This window comes from Hypomesus nipponensis, chromosome 19 (genome assembly GCF_054491055.1).
Source record: "Hypomesus nipponensis isolate SF chromosome 19, ASM5449105v1, whole genome shotgun sequence".
Taxonomy (NCBI): domain Eukaryota; kingdom Metazoa; phylum Chordata; class Actinopteri; order Osmeriformes; family Osmeridae; genus Hypomesus; species Hypomesus nipponensis.
Genome location: NC_140379.1, coordinates 2,907,352 through 2,926,526, shown reverse-complemented (window position 1 = coordinate 2,926,526; position 19,175 = coordinate 2,907,352). Strand labels below are relative to the sequence as shown.

At 46.3% G+C, this 19,175-nt stretch overlaps 1 protein-coding gene across 2 annotated transcripts; it reads left to right on the top strand.

Moving 5' to 3' along the window:
* The first annotated feature begins 11,058 nt into the window (after positions 1-11,058).
* gpatch1 (G patch domain containing 1) lies at positions 11,059-19,068 on the top strand. Of its 2 annotated transcripts, none has more exons than XM_084681834.1 (20): positions 11,059-11,155; positions 11,535-11,669; positions 11,762-11,847; positions 11,977-12,137; positions 12,275-12,372; positions 12,492-12,550; positions 12,968-13,213; positions 13,497-13,644; positions 13,801-13,880; positions 13,994-14,201; positions 14,376-14,750; positions 14,914-15,092; positions 15,611-15,738; positions 15,872-15,978; positions 16,126-16,313; positions 16,837-17,092; positions 17,595-17,720; positions 17,934-18,046; positions 18,562-18,707; positions 18,818-19,068. In XM_084681834.1, exons 1-20 carry the CDS (start codon positions 11,086-11,088, stop codon positions 18,843-18,845), a joined length of 2,937 nt encoding a protein of 978 aa, XP_084537960.1. In that variant the 5' UTR covers positions 11,059-11,085; the 3' UTR covers positions 18,846-19,068. The 2 variants fall into 2 exon arrangements, with proteins under 2 accessions (XP_084537960.1, XP_084537959.1); XM_084681833.1 differs by having other exon boundaries at positions 18,559-18,707.
* Positions 19,069-19,175: the final 107 nt, after the last annotated feature.

Here is a 19,175-nt window from a genome sequence, read left to right as displayed (position 1 = left end):
CAAGGGCTCTTATGTAAGGGTTCTTAACCTGGAGGTGTGAGACCACTTAGTAGTCAGGGAGATGTAGGATTTCTGACGTGACGTAGCCTTGTTTAAGGACAACAGCTGAATAAGTACTGGGTCATGCTCGTCTGACGGAGTTTGAATCAGAATGAGTCAGGTTATTTTTTACTTTGTGGACTGTTTATGGAATGGCAGTTGCAAAGGGGTAGCCTACCATCTAAACGTTCTTGTCAGGAACGTTAGATTTTAGACATCTGCAACAGTAAACTGAGAACTGGCAAGATAGAGTAGATATGGTAAAGAAAGTGTCAGAAGAAGGAGATCATGTGTATGAACAGCGTGTTTACAAACCCATACACTGATGTTGTTCTGGCTACAGGAACTGGCTGGAAATAAATCTTTGAGGAACTTCTCAACGAGTTCCACCAAATGACATGTGGGAGAATGTTTTGGAGAGTTACGACTCTGTCATTTTGGTCTTCTGTCATTGGTCACTTCATAGGTGGGTGGAGTCCCAATGGAGCTCCTTACCAAGTTGTCTTGACAGTGTTGCTAAAACAAAAGATGGATTTTTGTTTACCAGCGGTTGTTGCCTCCCACTCGTAGCAGTGGGAGTGCCTAGATGTGGTCACGGCTGAAGATGGGGAAGTGTAGATTATTGGATCTTTACGGCAGTTATTAAAAAAAAATTTGGAATTTGTGAAGCCACCAATCGTAATGACCTTCACAATAGTTTATTGGGAGGGAGGATTGATGTGGAACGGATCCCCACTGAGGATTATTCCTCATTTCGGTTGGAAAAATGCAAAATCACTGATAAACAAGTCCTCTTGTGATTCATTTTGACCACACCCTCAGATCATTCAACAATGTGCATGATAGATTAACTGAAGTGGCAGATGGTAAAACGTAATCTGTGTTTTGTGAGTGTTTGTGTGGGCATAGTGGCATGAATGTGTGTGTGGATGCCTGCATGCACATGTGTGTGTGTGTGTGTCTGTATGTGTGTGTGTGTGTTCGCGCGTGTGTGTATAGATGGCTACATCCCTGAACCCAACGACACCGGAATCACCTCTCTCTGAGCCTCATGGTCCTCAGCTCCACCCAGGAGGAGCGACACACCTCTCTTCTGCGGCAGCGCCGACCACGCTCTGGTTACTGTGACAACCACACTCCGGTTACCGTGACATCAGCGCCGGAGGGAGGTGGGGGAGGGGGGGGGCGGAGGTTTGGAGGGGGGTTTGAGTGAGACCGGAGGCTGTTGATAGGAACCCAGAGATGATCAGGCCCTTCCTTACAATGGCAGGCTTTATGAAGGCACAGCTTGTCCTCTTGAACCAGAACATGTGAGAGCGTGGAGACAGTGTGAGCTGTGAGCAGAGGGCATGGGTAGCGGCCATTATTCACTTTAATAGCCATGCAAACAGAGGGCACAGCAAGCTAATGCACTTTACTGTATTTTAACACGCACATTTATGACTAGAAATAAATCACTGTGCGCTAGGGCTTCGTGCATTCTGAGTCGTGTATGACACTGAACTAGACTTATCTGAAAAGTCTTACAGGGATTTTTGTGTGTTTTCTGCTGCGTTGCCTCAACGGAGATGATGAGATCCAGCTACTTCACTAAATAAAGTCACAAATAACAGCTGTTGATCATCTCCAGTCTAACCTCCTTTTTCTGTTTGTCTCTCTCTCTGTTTCCTACCACAAACCCAAAGCTGCTGTTGGGGCCACCACAGATAAGATGGTTATTTTTGTTGTGGTGAAACGTTCCTTTTCTTTTTTATTAGTCATTAGTTTTAAAGTAATTAATTAAGTAAGTCATTAATGAAAAGGAATAACAGATTTTCTCTATAGTTTATCTTCAAGTTCACTGACCAATCGTCTCCTAATAATAGACCCAACATTTTGCATTCACAGAAGTACTGGGAAACTGTGCTAACCTTGGCAGAGGAGGACATTTGTAGTCTTCCAACAACACAGTTTAAGTTCAGCAACTCTGAGTTCAACATTTATTCTACAAAAAGGGTCCATCCAAGAAATAGCAGGCCACAATATGTGTTGTTTTCCTGCTTTGTTGGTGTTTCCGAAGGTGAGAAGTATTTGAAATGAATCAGTTAGACATTAGTTCTGACCTCGTTTTCACTCAGGGATAAAATGGATGTTTGTGAGGCCGAGGTCAACTTCAGAAACCATATGTTGGAATGTTTTCTCTGAATCTCAAATCCACTTTGCTGTGAGCGAGGGAAAATGTCCTCCCGTTAAAACGTCACTTTTTGACTCATTATTTACGTAAAAGAATGAGGGGGATATCTGGGGAATGAAACGAACATAGAAACATTTCCTATAAAAATCGGAGAAATAATAATGTGTATGTATTACGACTTTTACAAGATCCATATTTCAACTGGTTTGAGCAGTAATGTTTTAACAGTTGCCAGAGGGTTTCAATGTTTCTGAGTAAATTAGGGATGAAGGCCTGTACAGTTGTTTAAGGCTTCTGGGATCCACAGGGAAACTCTCATTTACATGCTGCTATCGACTGAAAACATGCAAATTTGCAGTTTCATTTGTTCAAAGGTCATGTACCCTCATACAGGACTGACCTTAGCCACAACCTAATTCATAATCTCAATGTTGACCAAAGTCATAATGCTCTTTGTAGAGCCATATGTTTACCTCCCAAAATAGCAGACTTAAAAAAAAGACCAACACATTGACTGAAAAGCATTGGAATTGATACATTACTGTTGTTAAAAATGGTAATCACACCATGCATTTAGGGTCAGTGTACATAAACTGCATTGGCATTGAATACATACATTGCTAGTAGATAGTGGGGGTGTGTCTATGTAGACACCAGCAGTGTCATGCAGCGTTGTCTGGACTGTGCTGTGATTGGCTGGAAATGTGGGGCTGGCAATTTTGTCACTGGAGACAGGGGGGTCACATACACGGCCATGTGCTCGGTCCAACGGGTGTCAGCATGTTCTGGAAGTCATGTCGATCATACTGTACTGTGGAGAGGGTTATGAGGGATTGTTCACCTCAAGGTCCAAAGGCCCTCTCTCTCTCTCTGTCTCTGTCTCTCTCTCTCTCTTTCACTCTCTCTCTCTCTCTTTCTCCCTCCCTCCCTCCCTCCCTCCCTCCCTCCCTCCCTCCCTCCCTCCCTCCCTCCCTCCCTCCCTCCCTCCCTCCCTCCCTCCCTCCCTCCCTCCCTCCCTCCCTCCGTCATTATCTCTCTGTCTCTCTCTCTCTCTTTCACTCTCTCTTCCTCCCTCTCTCTCTCTTTCACTCTCCCTCCCTCCCTCCCCCCCCCCCTCTCTCTCTCTCTCTCTCTCTCTCTCTCTCTCTCTCTCTCTCTCTCTCTCTCTCTCTCTCTGCCCTGGCTGAAGGCTAAACTCCAGCTGATCAGGAGCCAGGGAATGTCAGCTCTGGGTTCCAGGATCTGGAGACCTTCCCAGGCCGCTCCCCACACACAGGCGTGCCCGCGTCCTGGTCCTTCACCAATCTTCTCCCCGGAGGCGGGGGCGGGGTGGGGGTGGGGGCGGGGTGGGGGCGGGGGCGGGGGCGGGGGTGGGGGTGGGGGTACCCGGCTCATAGGGACAGAAAAAGAACACATTGACCCAGACCCTGAACTCTGGTATCAGCCAGGAGGCTTGAGCCAGGGGACTGCCTCCACCGGTACTGGAAGGGGTTTGTGGAGGAGGGTGTGTTTGTGTACACATGCAGACGGGGGCGTGTATAAGTGGGGTGTGAGGGTGGGTGGGTGGGTGTGGGTGTGGTCGGAGTGCATGGAGCTCTCATTTTTTCATGCTCCCACCTGCTCCACGTCAATGACCCTCCCAAGGGTGGTCCCCTGTGTCGCTTGCCTTGCCAAATCAAACAACCCCTGTGAACGATCCCACAGTCAGGGACAGAGGGTGGCACCTGCAGTCCTTGTCGCCACAGAAAAAGCTTTTATGATCACCCACCGGCTTGCAGATCGTCCACATTTGCAGTCAGCCAAATTGTAGAATCTCTCTTTGTTTTGTGTTATTGTTTTTTTGTGAGAATGGTACAAGCTACAGTTTCCTCTATGTTTATCAAATACACCCAGCCCATTGCTTATCATAGGGGCAGGACTTCTCCACACCATGGTGAAACACAACAGGTCACTTGTGTTTGATAGTGAGGGTCAATCTTAAACTGTTATAGAAGACAATCTGCCGTGTCATCTTCTGACAGCCTTCACGGCCTGAGAACAGAATCATACCAGCAGTGATGACTAATTACTCTGATCTTCCAAGAAGCCGTGATTTCCAGTGAAGGGTGGATTCCACCACAGGTACATACCTCAGACTCACCAAGCCTATCGTTCTCTGTACAGAACCGTGATGATCTATCAAGAAGCATGTCAAAATATCAGATGTAATTGGAGAACCGCTCGGTTTTTACTGGCTGGTGATACAGTATACTGTTCTCCTGTACGACACAGCCAATCACATGAACTGTTATTGCGACGTTGAGGAACTAGCCAATGGGATACAACGATGTTCACGCTCCCGGGAAAGCTGGTGGAAAGTTACTGAAGATATTATTTGGACTGCGAAGGAGATTATGCATTGTTTGCATCATGAATGGAAATCTCTTTTTGGCTACTTTAAAATATGACTTTAGAGAGTCGGAGAGATGCAGAGAGAGACAAACAGAGATACAGAGACGGAGAGACAGTGAATGAGAGAGAGGGAATGATGGAGAGAGGGAGAGAGAGAGCAGGGGGGGAAGGACTAGCATCTACCAGACTTATGCTGTGTTTATACTTGTACAAAGTGCTTTTAGAGGGATCTCCATGATGGACTAACACATCACTTTCTACAGTAGACGCTCGGAGAGAAATATCTGAGCACAATTGTACTGTGGATCAGAAGCAAAAGGCCCAGAGTTCAGACACTGATACTCAGACTATATACTTACCTCGGTGTTGATAATACCATTCCTCAACAGATTATCTAGCGTTTAGCATTTGCTGACTTTCTGTGTACTTTCTCAAGCATACATCCCCGTCGAAGACTACCAAGAGTAAAAGCTCAAGATCTTATGTCACATTCTTGCATTAGTCCTATGTCAGCACCATGCGATGCAGAGAATATCAACGTGATAGGAATATTAACTTGTGATAGGAAATTTGTGAGGAAAATCTCTTGGTAGAAGTATAATCTCCACATGTCCTACATGGCTCATGTTAGACTAGTTGCTGGAGATTAAAGGTCATAATCTGTTATAGAATTCAATCACACATCTCTATTCAGGCCACTTTAGCTTGGCCTGAATAGAAATAGAATAGAACAGAACTGGACTGTGGTTCTGTGGTCACATTTGAACCCAGGTGTTCAGATTAGAATAGAGCAGTAATCTAATCTGGCATTGATTTCAATGCCATATTTCCTTGAAAAATGCCTCGACAGGAACTATAATTAAGGTTGAGGTTAACTAGTGGTCAAGTGGTAGTGGAGTAGAACTGTCTGAACAAGAGTGAGTATGCCATAAAGTAGTTTGACCTTGAACATAGCTGCTTTATCTTTAATGCTTAACACTCAAATCCTCAACACTTTCCTAAGTCTACCATGGGGGTGCGTTTGTAAGTATGTAAGCATGTAAGCATGTGAGTGTGTGTGTGCGCTTGCCTTGTTGTGAGTGTGTCTGTGTGTTTACTTGTCCAGAAAGCATCCGGTATTAATCACCCCACTGCAGCTTGTCAGATCTGCTTGTCTGTCTGCCTGCCTGTCTGTTTGCCTGTCTACTTGTCTATCTGCCTACCTGTCTGTCCGCCTGTCTTATTGTCTATCAACCTGTCTATCTGCCTGTCCTCTTGTTTATCTGCCTGTCTTCTTGTCTATCTGCCTGCCTGTCGTCCTGGTTGGATTTGGCTGTGTTCCTCTAACCCCTGAGGTTCTTCAGTTTATTCACATGGATCATGGGGAGAATTACGATCAATTCCCCTTCGTCTGGTTGGGGGTTCCACTGCAGCCATGCTCCTCTTCCACACCACAGTAGTGCCCCTTCTTTCTCTTCCCTCTCTTCTGTCAGCAGGCACTTGTCTGGACTGTCTCACATGACCCTCCGCTGGTAAAGCAGAACGAAACTGACCGAAGAAAAAAAGAAATGAAAAAAACGTAATGAGAAGCATCTTCAGCGATGCAACGAGCCACTGTGTGTCTCTGTTTGTGTGTGTCTGTGTGTGTGTGTCTCTGTGTGTGTGTGTGTGTCTGTGTGTGTGTGTCTCTGTGTGTGTGTGTCTGTGTGTGTGTGTCTCTGTGTGTGTGTGTGTGTCTGTGCGTCAGGGTGTGTGGGGGTGTGTGAGGGGGGAGGGTGTTGTGGTGACAAAACACTCATTAGATGAATGAGATGAAAAGAAATGTTAAGCATATTCGGCCGAGCAACAAGCCACTGGGACCAATGAATGAGTTGTCTTTAAAGTGATGCGACCGTGCCAGTCGCTTGTCCATCACAGGGTCTGACAGGAGCATTAAATATGGTCCTGTCTCTTTAATTACGACGTCATCCAGGGGTTGTCATGATCTCTGGGACAAATATTTGCTCTTGTCTCTTTCTGTTTCGACTGTTGAAGACACCGTGCACATTGTTGTCCAAGCCTAAGATTTGTGGTATAAGGCAACCAGAGGTTTGTTTTGGAAGCGTATAACTCCAATAAGCCTCTTCAGCTTTGGGTATAGGCACTTACACAGACCTGGGATCTGGTTTTGTACTTGTGTGGGCAGTGAGAGCCATATGGTAGTGCTTTTAACGGGGAGAAAGGGGGGGTCATTGTCTTTTCCAATTCATAAAACACAGAGTATTACTGTTTGGCCTGTTGTGAGGTAGGCCACTCACACACCTCTAGTTACTATGGAGGTTCCAGCTGTGTTAACTTGTGCCACAAATTGAATTCCCAGCGTGATCCTCCCCTGTGTTAACTGCTTCGCTTACGGTTAATCGCCTCAGAAGTCGCATGCCTAAATGTTCTGCTCTCCTGTCTCCCCTCCTGCAGAAGATAGCATCGGTATGGCTGTGAATCATGTAAACCTCTGAGAATAAATAACATTAAACGGAGGAATAAATTGCACCGAAAAAAAAAAGAAGAAATCAAGCAGAATGGCGTACCTTCCCCACGGTGCGAGAGTCTGCCAGCTACGAGAGAGCGTTCCAGCGCGAGAAAGCCGTGGGGGCGTACAAGCTTGGAACCCTTTTTAAGAGTGTGAGACAAATGAAAATGTACTCTTGGCTCCAGTGGGACAGGCCAGGATTGGGAAAGAGGGTGAGAGAGGAGCACTGGTAGTTAATGGGTGGTGGGCTGCATTTACAGGCGATGGGCACGGTCCCAGATGGAGCGTTAAGGATCAATCTTCCAGGCGCTGGTGTGTACCTCCCAAATAGATAACCCCCATGTCTTTGCTTGGACGTGTACTGTGTGTGGTGTGGTGTGTGTGTGTGTGTGTGTGTGTGTGTGTGTGTGCGCCTTTTTTTGAGAGACGGCATGTTTGAGAGCCTTAATTGGTTCTCATCCATTGCCCTCCTCTTCTTAGTAATAAATCAACGCAAATCTGGGCCTGTGCTTCATCTCCATATAATATGATTCATGCATATTTCTACATATACGAAAATAAACAAGAGAGAAAACCAAGGGCTCAGTACTAAGTAACTTTACTCGCAGATGTACTCAAAAAAAGATTAACTTACACAGGACCTCTAGCTCAGGGAGTACGGGGTGTGAGAAAAGCTAACTAGCCTTTTGCACCGCAACTCGAGCAAAATGGGAGAGAAAGCCTATACTGACAGAGAGACGAACACAGACTTTTACAGAACTAAATTACAGGGTATTGCCTCATTTTCCCGAACCTGCAAAGAGTATTTTTAAGTCCCCGGTTCACATGCACCTGTCTTAGTCAATGATTGAGTCATACGCTTAAGATCCATTACCAAACCATATTCTCATATTTAATATTTTAGACTTTCCTGCCCAAGCTACATTGACTGAATATGATGACACTGAATGCTGATGTGGTGTAATTCAAGGGGCAAATGGGAGCACAGACCCAAGGTACATCAGGAGCTGCAGGGTTAGCGCGCATGCCAAACTTCTGCCACCACGGGTAGTGTCCGCCACCTAGTGGACAGAATAGGGACGACTTCTTTAGTGTGCGGCCTTGTCACAGGTATTGACAAGCAATTCATAAAATGCTTACCTTTACCTTTCTCAATGTACATGTTGAATAAACAGTTACACTCCAACATCTGTTGAGTTGAACACATTGCAGAATAGTTCATATTTAAGTTCATATTCAGTACATAATTTAGGCACAAATTCAGTCAATGCTGAGTATAAAAATTTAGTTATTTAGCAGATGCTTGCATCCAAACTGACATTAACCTTTTCTAATTTAGAAGGGTGGGATCATGTTGGATAGGCTGAAGTTTAGCCAAGGAACATGCCAGCCTCATAGCCAGGTCAGATCATGCTGAATCACAGGTGACACACCTTGCAGACACTTTTACAACTGTCCTTGTCTGATCCTCACAGCCAATAGGATTTTTATTATGTCTCTTTACTGTGAGACGGCTGTTCATAATGTTGGCGTGGGGCCCTCAAGAAAACATGTCTGTAGATTCAAGGACAAAGCCAGTTGGTTCATAGCCAGATGTCAGATCGGAATTTGGAGTTCCATATCCTCATGCTAAGTGGTATTGGAGAAGAAGTGGGCGTGTGTTTGTATCGTGTGAGTGTGTTTTCATTCATGTGAGAAAGGGTTAAACTATCACCACAAGGCATTTGTTGAATTATCCAGATCTCCAGGGGGTTTTGCAGGGAACTGGGGGTCAGCTATCTACCCTTTCACAGTTAGAGTCCCCCCTCTGGTTTTGAAACAGGCTATTTTTTTGCAAAAGGATTTGTCCTAAGGGACAGCAAGGATGTGATCTGGCACGTGTTAAGCACCAAGAGCGGACGGACGGACTCGAGTGGTTCTTCAGAGTGGGAGGTTAAACTATGGTCAACACCCAGGTGGCGTTTACTGTGCAGCAATAGGCCCAACCCTCAAATAATAGATAGCTACACTGAGACAGATGACTCATATTGATTTAGACACCACTTTTTGAAAGCGAACAATGTCTTTTCCAAGTGACCTTCACTGGGGGAGCTATCAAAGTAAGCAAGTTTGACTTGTGGACTCAAGAAACCTGATCGCAACTTGGTTTCCAAAGAACGAAGTAACGAGGACAATATATAACACCAATAGTGTAACCTCCTGAACCCAGATCTCTGGTGGTCAGTGGGCACTGACTTTATAACTCAATTATAATTGAGTTATGAATAATAATCAATTTAGACCCAAACTTTAACCTCAAGGAAGGTCTAGAATATTCTCCAGGGGTCAATATTCCACCTTATATCTTGTTTCTCTGCTTGGGCTTCAAGCAAACTGTCATGGCTGTTGTGAGTAGAGAGAAAAAGGTGATTAAGGTCACGATTATCCCTTTGGAGAGAGAGGTTTTCAACTTTTAGGGGGAGGTTGTATTGCGAAGTAAAGAGCGAGGAAGATTTTTTTTTGTGTGTCTGGGGGCCTATTTGACATTGTTATCTTGATGTGATTTTGTGCTGAGTTTGGTTTTCTTGCAGTCTTCTTTTTTTTTTTTTTTTTACAACAGCAGGAATGTCAATGATTTCAGGTTCAAAGCAAACAAACTCTGGAGTACTGTGTGCTCTGGCTGAACATTTGATAACCACTGTTCTGCTCTGGGATGGTATTCTCCCACCAACGTCTCAGTCTGTGTGTTGCACACACACACACACACACACACACACACACACACACACACACACACACACACACACACACACACACACACACACACACACACACACACAGGTATTAGTGCCCCCTCTCTTACACTCTTTTTCGCATGGATGTGATTTGTGGTTGTATTGTTTTTAAATCCTCTTCAGATAGCAGATATTATGTATTTGGTGTGAAATAAGTGTATTTGGAAATACTGTAGGCTGTAGGTATATGCAATGATGTACGGCAATAAACATTACCGAGTCTCGAGTCTCTAACGAGTCTCGGTGTAATCCTGGACTCAGATTTGAATTTCAACTCTCACATAAATAAAGTGACCAAAACAGCTTTCTTTCACCTGAGGAATATAGCAAAGGTACCACCATTCATAAACCAAAATGATGCAGAGAAGTTAATTCATGCTTTTATATCCAGCCGGCTGGACTACTGTAACGCACTTTTCACTGGTCTTAAAAAACCACTGAAAGACTACAGCTCATTCAAAATTCTGCAGCTAGATTATTAACCAAAACTGTCACTTTCAGAATGGACTTTAAGGTCATTTTCCTCACATACAAAGCTCTACACGGACAAGGACCTAGCTACATTGCTAACTCCCTTATAAACTACACACCAGCTAGAACACTGCGATCATCAAATGCAGGCCTATTAGAGGTCACCAAAAGCAGGCATAACAAGATTGGTCATTCGGCCTTTGCTAATTACGCCCCAAAACTATGGAACAAATTACCCATAAATATTAGGGAAGCAAACACGCTAGACATTTTTAAAAGACAGCTTAAAACCTACCTTTTTACCGAAGCATTTAAGTAATTTTATCTTAGAAGGGTTTTACTCCTTTTATTAGTTATATTATTGTTGCTATTTTAATTATGACTTTAATCACTTGTATTATTGTTTTTATAGTTTTTATTGATTTTATGTAAAGCACCTTGAGCTACAATTCTTGTATGAAATGTGCTATATAAATAAAGTCTTACTTACTTACTTACTTACCGGGCAAAATGGGCAAAATAATTGATCGTATTAACATTTGTATAATATCTTAAAATATACATATATAAAGTTGTTATACGATATGCAAGGCCTGAAGCTGAGACCACCTATGCCACCCTCAGGCAGACAAGGTACGGGGGGGAAACTCGCAATGTCTATCAAAAACTCGTTTAGCAGTTTAACAGGTTCGGAAAAAACGTTCATGACCTAATGGGCTTCCGTAGTTAGCGTAACAAGTGAAACAAACATGGCGTCCGACAGCGACAACGATGAGGATTTTGTTACTTATGGCATACCTTTAGAGCCTCTCGAGGAAGGTAAGAGCGTGTTCATAGTGAATCAGATTATGTGTTTTCCCATGCCTGTACTAATAGTTATTAATGGTGAGGATAAATATCACTGGCCTTACTCACCGCCCTAGACTAGTAGCTCTCTACGTAGCCAGCAAGCTAACCCGCTGACCATCCACTGATACTGACCCAGTTCATACAGTTGTAGGACAGTGGGACAGTCGGAACACTGACTCTCGTCGGAATGTCCCTTAAATTAACGAGCCAGCTAACCCAAACCATCTTGGTTCTTGTGGAAAGAACCTAGATAGTCACAGAAAGGGAGTTGAAATGATCATCTTTGAGCACAGAGCATGTCTTTTTGATGAATACACTGTGCAATGTAATCGTGATGCATGTTTTGCAGACGAGCCCCTGAAAAGGCCAGTTCCATTGCACGACCAGACGGTGAAGGATGAGAAGGGTCGCTACCAGAGGTTTCACGGAGCCTTCACCGGAGGCTTCTCCGCGGGCTACTTCAACACTGTCGGCACCAAAGAAGGTTTGTTCAGACCGTTACATGCCATGGGAAGCACGAGTTAGAAGCGAAACATACCGAATAGGATGATAGCAACGAATCGTTTCATTCTGCAGGGTGGACACCTTCGACCTTTCTTTCATCCAGACAGCAAAAAGCGGAGAAAAAAAATGCCAGACCGGAAGACTTCATGGACGAGGAGGTATGCAAGTTTAACAAAACATAAATGACCCTGCCAGACAAAGCGTTTGTCACCCTAGACTCCTAACAGTCAGTTATGTTATTTACTTAATGGCATCTCTTACTCTCCTCGTGTTACTGATAACTCCAGGACCTTGGGGAGCATGGTATCGCGCCCAGAGAGATCACGACCACAGATGAATTTGCATCCAGGAGGAGGGATCAGATCAGGGACAAGGCCAGGGCTATTACCTCCATGTCTGCCCCCATACCTGGTGACACACTTCTGGAAGATCTGGTCTCGCCAGCCAAGTAATAAACAAGCTTCATATTTGAAAGCCTTGTTGTTATGATCACTTCACATGATTTAAAAGTTTCGTTGTGATCAGTGTGAAGATGCTGCAATGACTTCTCTAACCGGTCAGTGTTGTTGCTGCTGTGATTGGTAGGTCGTCCATAGGGGTGGAGCTACTGAGGAAGATGGGGTGGAAGGACGGCCAGGGGGTGGGGCCACGGGTGAAGAGGAAGGCCCTTCGGCAGAAGGAGGGTAAGTTTTCCCTCCTGATGCTGATACCAGCCATGTCGCTACGCATTCAGCTTGATCGGTGATTATCTATATCTCAGGTTAAAGAAGGCAGCGCTCTTAAAAACTAATTGTGCTCACAGAACCAGCTAGAAGAGGCTATGGATGTGTTTTGCCACCAAATGGCTCTGAAGAATCTGAGGTAAGTGTTACTTTTAAAATCACAATCTGCACATGACACCCTGCACATTGCAATTTGCACTATTGTATCCTTCTCTTTGCACTACTACTACTTATATTATATTTTTTATTCTAAATCCCCTTAGTATTAGCTAGACTTTGCTCCTTTTGTATAGTTAGTCCACATATTTAAGTTTCAAGATTCCTATATGTTTAATGTATGCACATTTCTGCCAAAGTAAATTCCTTGTCTGTGCAAACATTCATGGCAGAATAAAATCCCTTCTGATTCTGATTCTTGTAACGGCTCACTAACAAAATCGACGGTTTACTCTTGAACATATCAATATATACATTGACATTACTATGAATAATTAACGTAATCAAATTAGAAGACGTTAATAACTTGCTTCGTTCATTAAATTTGCTAAACCTACAGGAGGACGATGGCGAGTTTGCTCCAGTGGATGTGACCTTCGCCCCCAAGGACGTCGTTCCGATTGACTTCACCCCCAAGGTGGACGTGAAAGGGCTGGGCTACCAAGGCCTGAACCCCCAGCAGGCGCTGATGGGGGGCGGTGGGTCGGGCAACATCAACCTGTTCACCATGGACTCAGACCGGGCCAGCAGCCTGTTTGGCGACAACCGGCAGGGGCCCAAACGCAGGGGCGGAGTGGCTGGACAGGTGATCACTGTTTTACCAGACTTGATGGATAAAACGACGTACAGAGATTTGAACCTGGGGCCTCTTCAAGTACGGTCACATGCTGTGCTCCACCTCTAAGCTGAACTTATCCCCTACAGGAAGTCTGTGTTCCAATACTGTGTCTTTCTGACCACATGAAGTTTGTTTCTGAGAGTTGGATTGGAAGTCTTGGTTCTGGCCTCTGGCCGGACCATAAGGCTCTGGGGTCTGTTTGTGATTGGTCAGCCGGTGTGTGACCCAATACCTTGTGTGTCACCAACAGGCGTTCGGAGTGGGAGCCATGGAGGACGACGATGACGACATCTACCACCGCGACACCATGTCCAACTACGACAAGGTGCTGGGAGGGGAGGAGCCAGGGGACGGCCTGTATGGCTGGACCGCCCCCCAAAAGTACAAGAAAAAGAAAGGTGTGTGATGGCATTTTAGGGTTGAAAGTCTGTGGGGTTCAAATGGTTACGAATGGGTGTGTACGGTGTCAATGTTTGAGTTTCAACTTTATATGTAAGGGGGGACGACGACGACAACCAACTCTTAATTGAATACTGTGTTAAATCTGTTTTCAGACTACAGCAGAGATGCCTCTTACATTGGTAAAATTCTGGAAGGATTCACCCTGTCCTCAGAGACTGAAAAGGAAAGAAACGTATGTTCTTCCTGCGCCTTCCTTCTCACAGAATGTCTGATCTTGACAAAACTTTCCTCTCACCTCGTCTGTTTGGTGTTCTGTCTGCACCCTCCCTCCATCCATCCCTCCAGATCTTCCCCCCTCCCATCCTGCCCAGGGACTACCGGCCAGTGCACTACTTCCGCCCGGTGGTGGATATGTCCAGCGTGAGCCCCATCGTGGCCCAGGCCTTGAAGACCTCCAGGGGTCACATGGCCCAGGAGCAGAGCCAGCCGATAGGCCGGCACCAGCTAGACTCAGCCCACCGAAGGGATATGCTGGGGGAGTCAGCACTGCAAGGTACATCAGCTGTGTGTGTGTGTGTGTGTGTGTGACAGAGCAGGTGTGTGTGTGAGCAGGTATATGTGTGTGTGTGTGTGAGCTGGTGTTAGTGTGTAGGTGCAAGAGCGTGCACCTGCACAGGCGTGCTTGAGTATCATTTCTATCATCATCCATCAGCCTTGCTCTTCACAGGACCCAGCTCTGTGTTCGACCTTCTAAAATCAGAAGACAGAGAGAAACTTGCCTCTCTACGCAACACCACCACCGCCGCCGCCACCACACCCTCCAGCGGACCAGGACCTGCCAGCTTTGTCCCCTCGGTGGGGTCACACTCCGCCATGGTGTCTGCTGGCGTGGCGGCCGCGGCGGCCAGGGCCTCGGCCCAGAAGGCCATGGCCGGGAGGTTCCAGCCCCCTGGGGAGCAGGAGCACCAAGCTGTGACTGCAGCCTGGAGCGGCCCCACCGCCCAGGCCCAGGCCGGACAGGCCTTCAAGCCCTTCGAGAAGAACCCCAGCAAGCAGGCGCGCTACGAGCTCTACATCAACCAGATCAAACAGGGAGACAAAGGTGGAGACTTTTGCCTTTGACTAGAATCTTTATCGTATTTCTCTGTCGGAACAAATACAGTACCTAGTATTTACAGTATATGTCCCCGCCTACTACTACGAGATAGGACGGGAGGGTCGAACTGGAGCATGACTGCGTCTCTTGTTGCCTTCGTCGTCCTTAGATGCTCTTGAACAGAGTCTGGACCCTGCCATGACAGAGTGGGAGAGGGGCCGGGAGAGGGACGAGTTTGTCCGCGCCGCCCTCCTCTACAAGCCCAGCAGCTCCTCCCTGTCCTCTCGCTTCACCCGGGGGAAAACCGAGGAGGTCGGGGACAAGGTGGAGGTGACCCGTGACCAAGAGGTAGGCTGTCTGCAGGAGGAAGTGGAAGGGATGAGCACCAAAGCAAGACAGAGCAAAATCTTAGCTGTTCAATTGGTGTAGCAAGTTGCTGTGCTATTAGCAACAACTATAAAGTTGGTAAATGTGATGAGGAGCTAAGCTATCTCTGCAGGAAAGAGAGGTGATGCATGCTGTGCATGACACAGCAAAATGAACTTTCAAGTCGTATAACCATGACAGTATAGTCTGTTAATGGGACCAAGAGATTGTCTCTCTCAGGAGGAAAGAGAGGTGATATGCACCAAAACATGACATAGCAAAATTTGAACTGTTAAAGTAGTATAACAATGACAGTAAAATCTGTTAATGGGAAGTACATTTCTGTGAAGTAAAGACCTTTTATGATTTTGAGTTTTTCTGAATTTGTTTATCTTACTTTGGCACAGATGAATATTGACCACCATTGGTCTTTGCCAGTTTAGTTCCAAGTATGTTTTGTAGCATTCCTCTTTTCTGCACGTTTGTTTCCCCGTGTTCAGAACGATGTGGATGACAAGCAGGCAGCCGTGAAGATGAAGATGTTTGGCAAGCTCACCAGGGACACGTTTGAATGGCACCCTGACACACTACTCTGCAAGAGGTTCAACATCCCCGACCCGTACCCTGGGTAAGACACACACACAGGAAAACACACACATATACACACAGGAAAACACACACAGGAAAGCACACACACACCCACACAGAACCACACACCCATGTCATACTTCCCTTAACCGCTCTGTTGTTGGTTTCCCCAGATCTGCAATAGTGGGGATGCCCAAAGTAAAGAGAGATCAATTCTCAGTTTTCAACTTCCTGACGGTGTTGGACAGTCCTACGGCCGCCGCTGGGCCTCCTCCACCAGGTACAGAAGAGAACCCCGCCTCGCCTGGCCCTCGGCTCAAGCTAACCGTGTTTTGTTTTCCAAACCGAACACGAGCTGGTGGTGTTAGCATGTCCAACATGTGTACATCATCTAGTGATCCTAGCTCTGTTTCTGTCTCCTTCTAAGCCTCTTCCAAGCCCTCGGAGCCTGGGAAGAGGTCCAGGTGGGACCAGTCTGTCAAGGCGGAGGAAGAGAAGGATCCTCTCAGCCAGTTCCTCAGCGCGGCTCGTAGCGAGGCCTCTGGGGCCTCTGGGGCCTCCGGGGCCCAGGACGATCCAGCCGCCTCAGCCTCAACACCAGACCCCGCCTCCAAGGTACCGCGAACGTCCTGCGTTGTGTCTGTCCTTGTAGGACGGTTGACAACAGTCGATCGGGTTACCCGGTTGGCCTTTGCGTGTTTTTGCGGTTGTGAATTATTCATGGGCGCCTAGGGTGAACCAGCTTTGGCTAACTGAATGCATGATGGTGGATAGCCAAATTTGGCTTCTATGCAAGTCTATGTTGACGTGCAAAAGGTAAAGACAATGTTGCAGCGAAACCGTGGTTTTCGGGTTGCATATGTTAACATTTACATTTAGTCATTTAGCAGACACTCTTATCAAGAGCAACTTACAGTAAGTACAGGAACATTCTCCCCGAGGCAAGTAGGGTGAAGTGCCTTGCCCAAGGACATGACGTAATTTGGCAACAACCTTCTGATTTATGGCCCGACTCCCTAACCGCTCAGCCATCTGACCCCCAAGGCGCTTATGTTTTGTATGGTTCTGCTGTTGTGCGAGCACTCAGTGATGTTCTGCAACCATGTGCTGTCCTCACTGTCGTCCACTGTGTCCACAGGAACAGGAACAGCAGGAAGCTGGGAAGGAAGAGGAGGAGGAGGAGGAAGAGAGCAGGCCATCCATGGACCTGTTCAAAGCCATCTTCGTCAGTTCTTCAGACGAGAAGTCATCCTCGTCTGAGGAGGAGGAAGAGGAGGAGGAGGAGGGAGAGGGCGGGAGAGGCACGGCTGACTCTGTACTGGCCAGCCTGTTCAACATCAACAACAAAACTGCCGCTGCCTCATTACGGACGGAGACCAAACCCGACCACACAGGTGATGTGACACAAAGCTCACTGCTTTTTCTTTCAAATCCTGGCGAGAATTCATAGATTTGCGTAACACTTTTATCCAAAACGACGTACAAATACTTCCTTTAGAAAGTAGAAGATCAAAAATCCATGTATCTGAAGTCCATTGGTTCTATGGTTCCATGGTTCTACTTCCATAGTTCTTTCGTTGGTCAGGGTCAAGGAACAGTCTGTATTTACTAATGACATCGCAAGGTAACCACATCTCAGCTACCAGGCTCAGTGAACAACAATAATAGTATCTTAACCACAGTGCAACAATAACATCTCAATTAAAATCATGCATGGTACAGAGCAGTAAAATCAAACAATTTTGTGAGTCACCCATCCTAAGTGCTTCTTTTGATGCCTGCAAAAGAGTAGTTAGTCTAGGTGAAGAGAATATTGGAAATCTTGAAGAGAATATTGGAAAGTTGGTAAATAGATGACGACAGTGTTTAACCCTGTGTTGCTTGTCCTTATTCAAGAGCTGACCTCCACCAAAGCGCAGACAGCCTCTGCAGGCTCCGCCCCTGCCGCCTCTGCCCCTCCCCCTCCATCACAGGAAGAGGAGGAGTTTGGCCCCCGACTCCCACCCCCTTCATCCATAAAAAGTATGATTTAATATTGTTTTCAAATGGAACCAGAAAATATATATAACTGGGTACGTGGCTGTTGAAATATAATTGTATTTTCTTTCTGTTTTCAAAAAGAGGCATTTATAATTAAACCTACTCCTCTGCTGTAGTGTACTTGAGTCCGTACATGTTAAACGTTTTCGATCAAGATTTATATAACCAGACGTGGCTTCTTTTGTTCACTTTTAGCTGAAGGGAGCCGGCCATCCTTGAGTCCCTCTGCGAAGCAGGTGAAACACAAGAAGAAGTGCAAGGAGAAACACAAAGCCAAGAAGGTGCACAAACACAAGAAGGAGAAAAAGGTACGTCTGGAAAGAGATTCATTCTGGTATCGCCTCCCCGGTACCTCACCCGGTATCCCCGCCCCGGTACCTCACCTGGTATCCCCGCCCCGGTACCTCACCTGGTATCCCCGCCCCGGTACCTCACCTGGTATCCCCGCCCCGGTACCTAGCTGGTATCCCCGCCCCGGTACCTCACCTGGTATCCCCGCCCCGGTACCTCACCTGGTATCCCCGCCCCGGTACCTAGCTGGTATCCCCGCCCCGGTACCTCACCTGGTATCCCCGCCCCGGTACCTCACCTGGTATCCCCGCCCCGGTACCTCACCTGGTATCCCCGCCCCGGTACCTCACCTGGTATCCCCGCCCCGGTACCTCACCTGGTATCCCCGTCCCGGTACCTAGCTGGTTAGGACGCGTAGCGCACCTGCTGAGGCCCACTCAGCTCCCTGGGTTTGATCCTGGCTCGGACCATTTCTGCATGTCTTCTCCCCCTCTCTCTCTCCCTTACATTTCCTTCTTCTCTTTTACAGCAGAAGAAGAAGCACAAGAAGCAAAAACACAAAGGGAAGAAGAAGAATAAGAAGGAGGTGATCGTCATCAGCTCCTCTGACGGGAGCGAAACGGACAGCGAGGAAGACGGAGACTCAGGGGGGCCGTCTACAGAAGAGCTGCTCAAAAGGTCATAGGTCATCACTTGCTGTAGCCCAAAAGGATTCTGGGAAATGCAGTTGTATTTTCTACCGTGCTTTGTTTTTACTTTAAAGATATTGTCTTGTCTTTCTGTTCCAGGTTGAAAAACATCAGTGGGCAGAAGTGAACCTGAATCTCTAGATGGACAATCTGTCCTCTGTGAGGACTACTGATGTTTGTACTTTGAATCCTTTATTGTTCAGTATTGTTCAATACATAAGGACATACATTTGCCATGCGATTCTCATGTAATGAGAATGATGAGCATGAGAAAAAAATATTTTATGACTGATTTTTTTGTCAAGCATTCTTGTTGTCTCCTTAATAATAAATAATAGCTGATTTTGTCATTACGAAGTGTTTTTTTTGCTGTGTTGCTGTTTTTTATGAAACAGTGTTTTTTAAACAACTTGCTCCCAATACTAGCTACTACATTATTTTACAGATAGAGCAAATA

Coding starts and splice junctions, on each gene's coding strand:
- gpatch1 (XM_084681833.1), top strand. CDS start 11,086: ATGGCGTCCGACAGCGACAACGATGAGGATTTTGTTACTTATGGCATA. Junction 17,721..17,933: donor ACCCCCTTCATCCATAAAAA/GTATGATTTAAT, acceptor GTTCACTTTTAG/CTGAAGGGAGCCGGCCATCC. Junction 18,047..18,558: donor AACACAAGAAGGAGAAAAAG/GTACGTCTGGAA, acceptor TCTCTTTTACAG/CAGAAGAAGAAGCACAAGAA.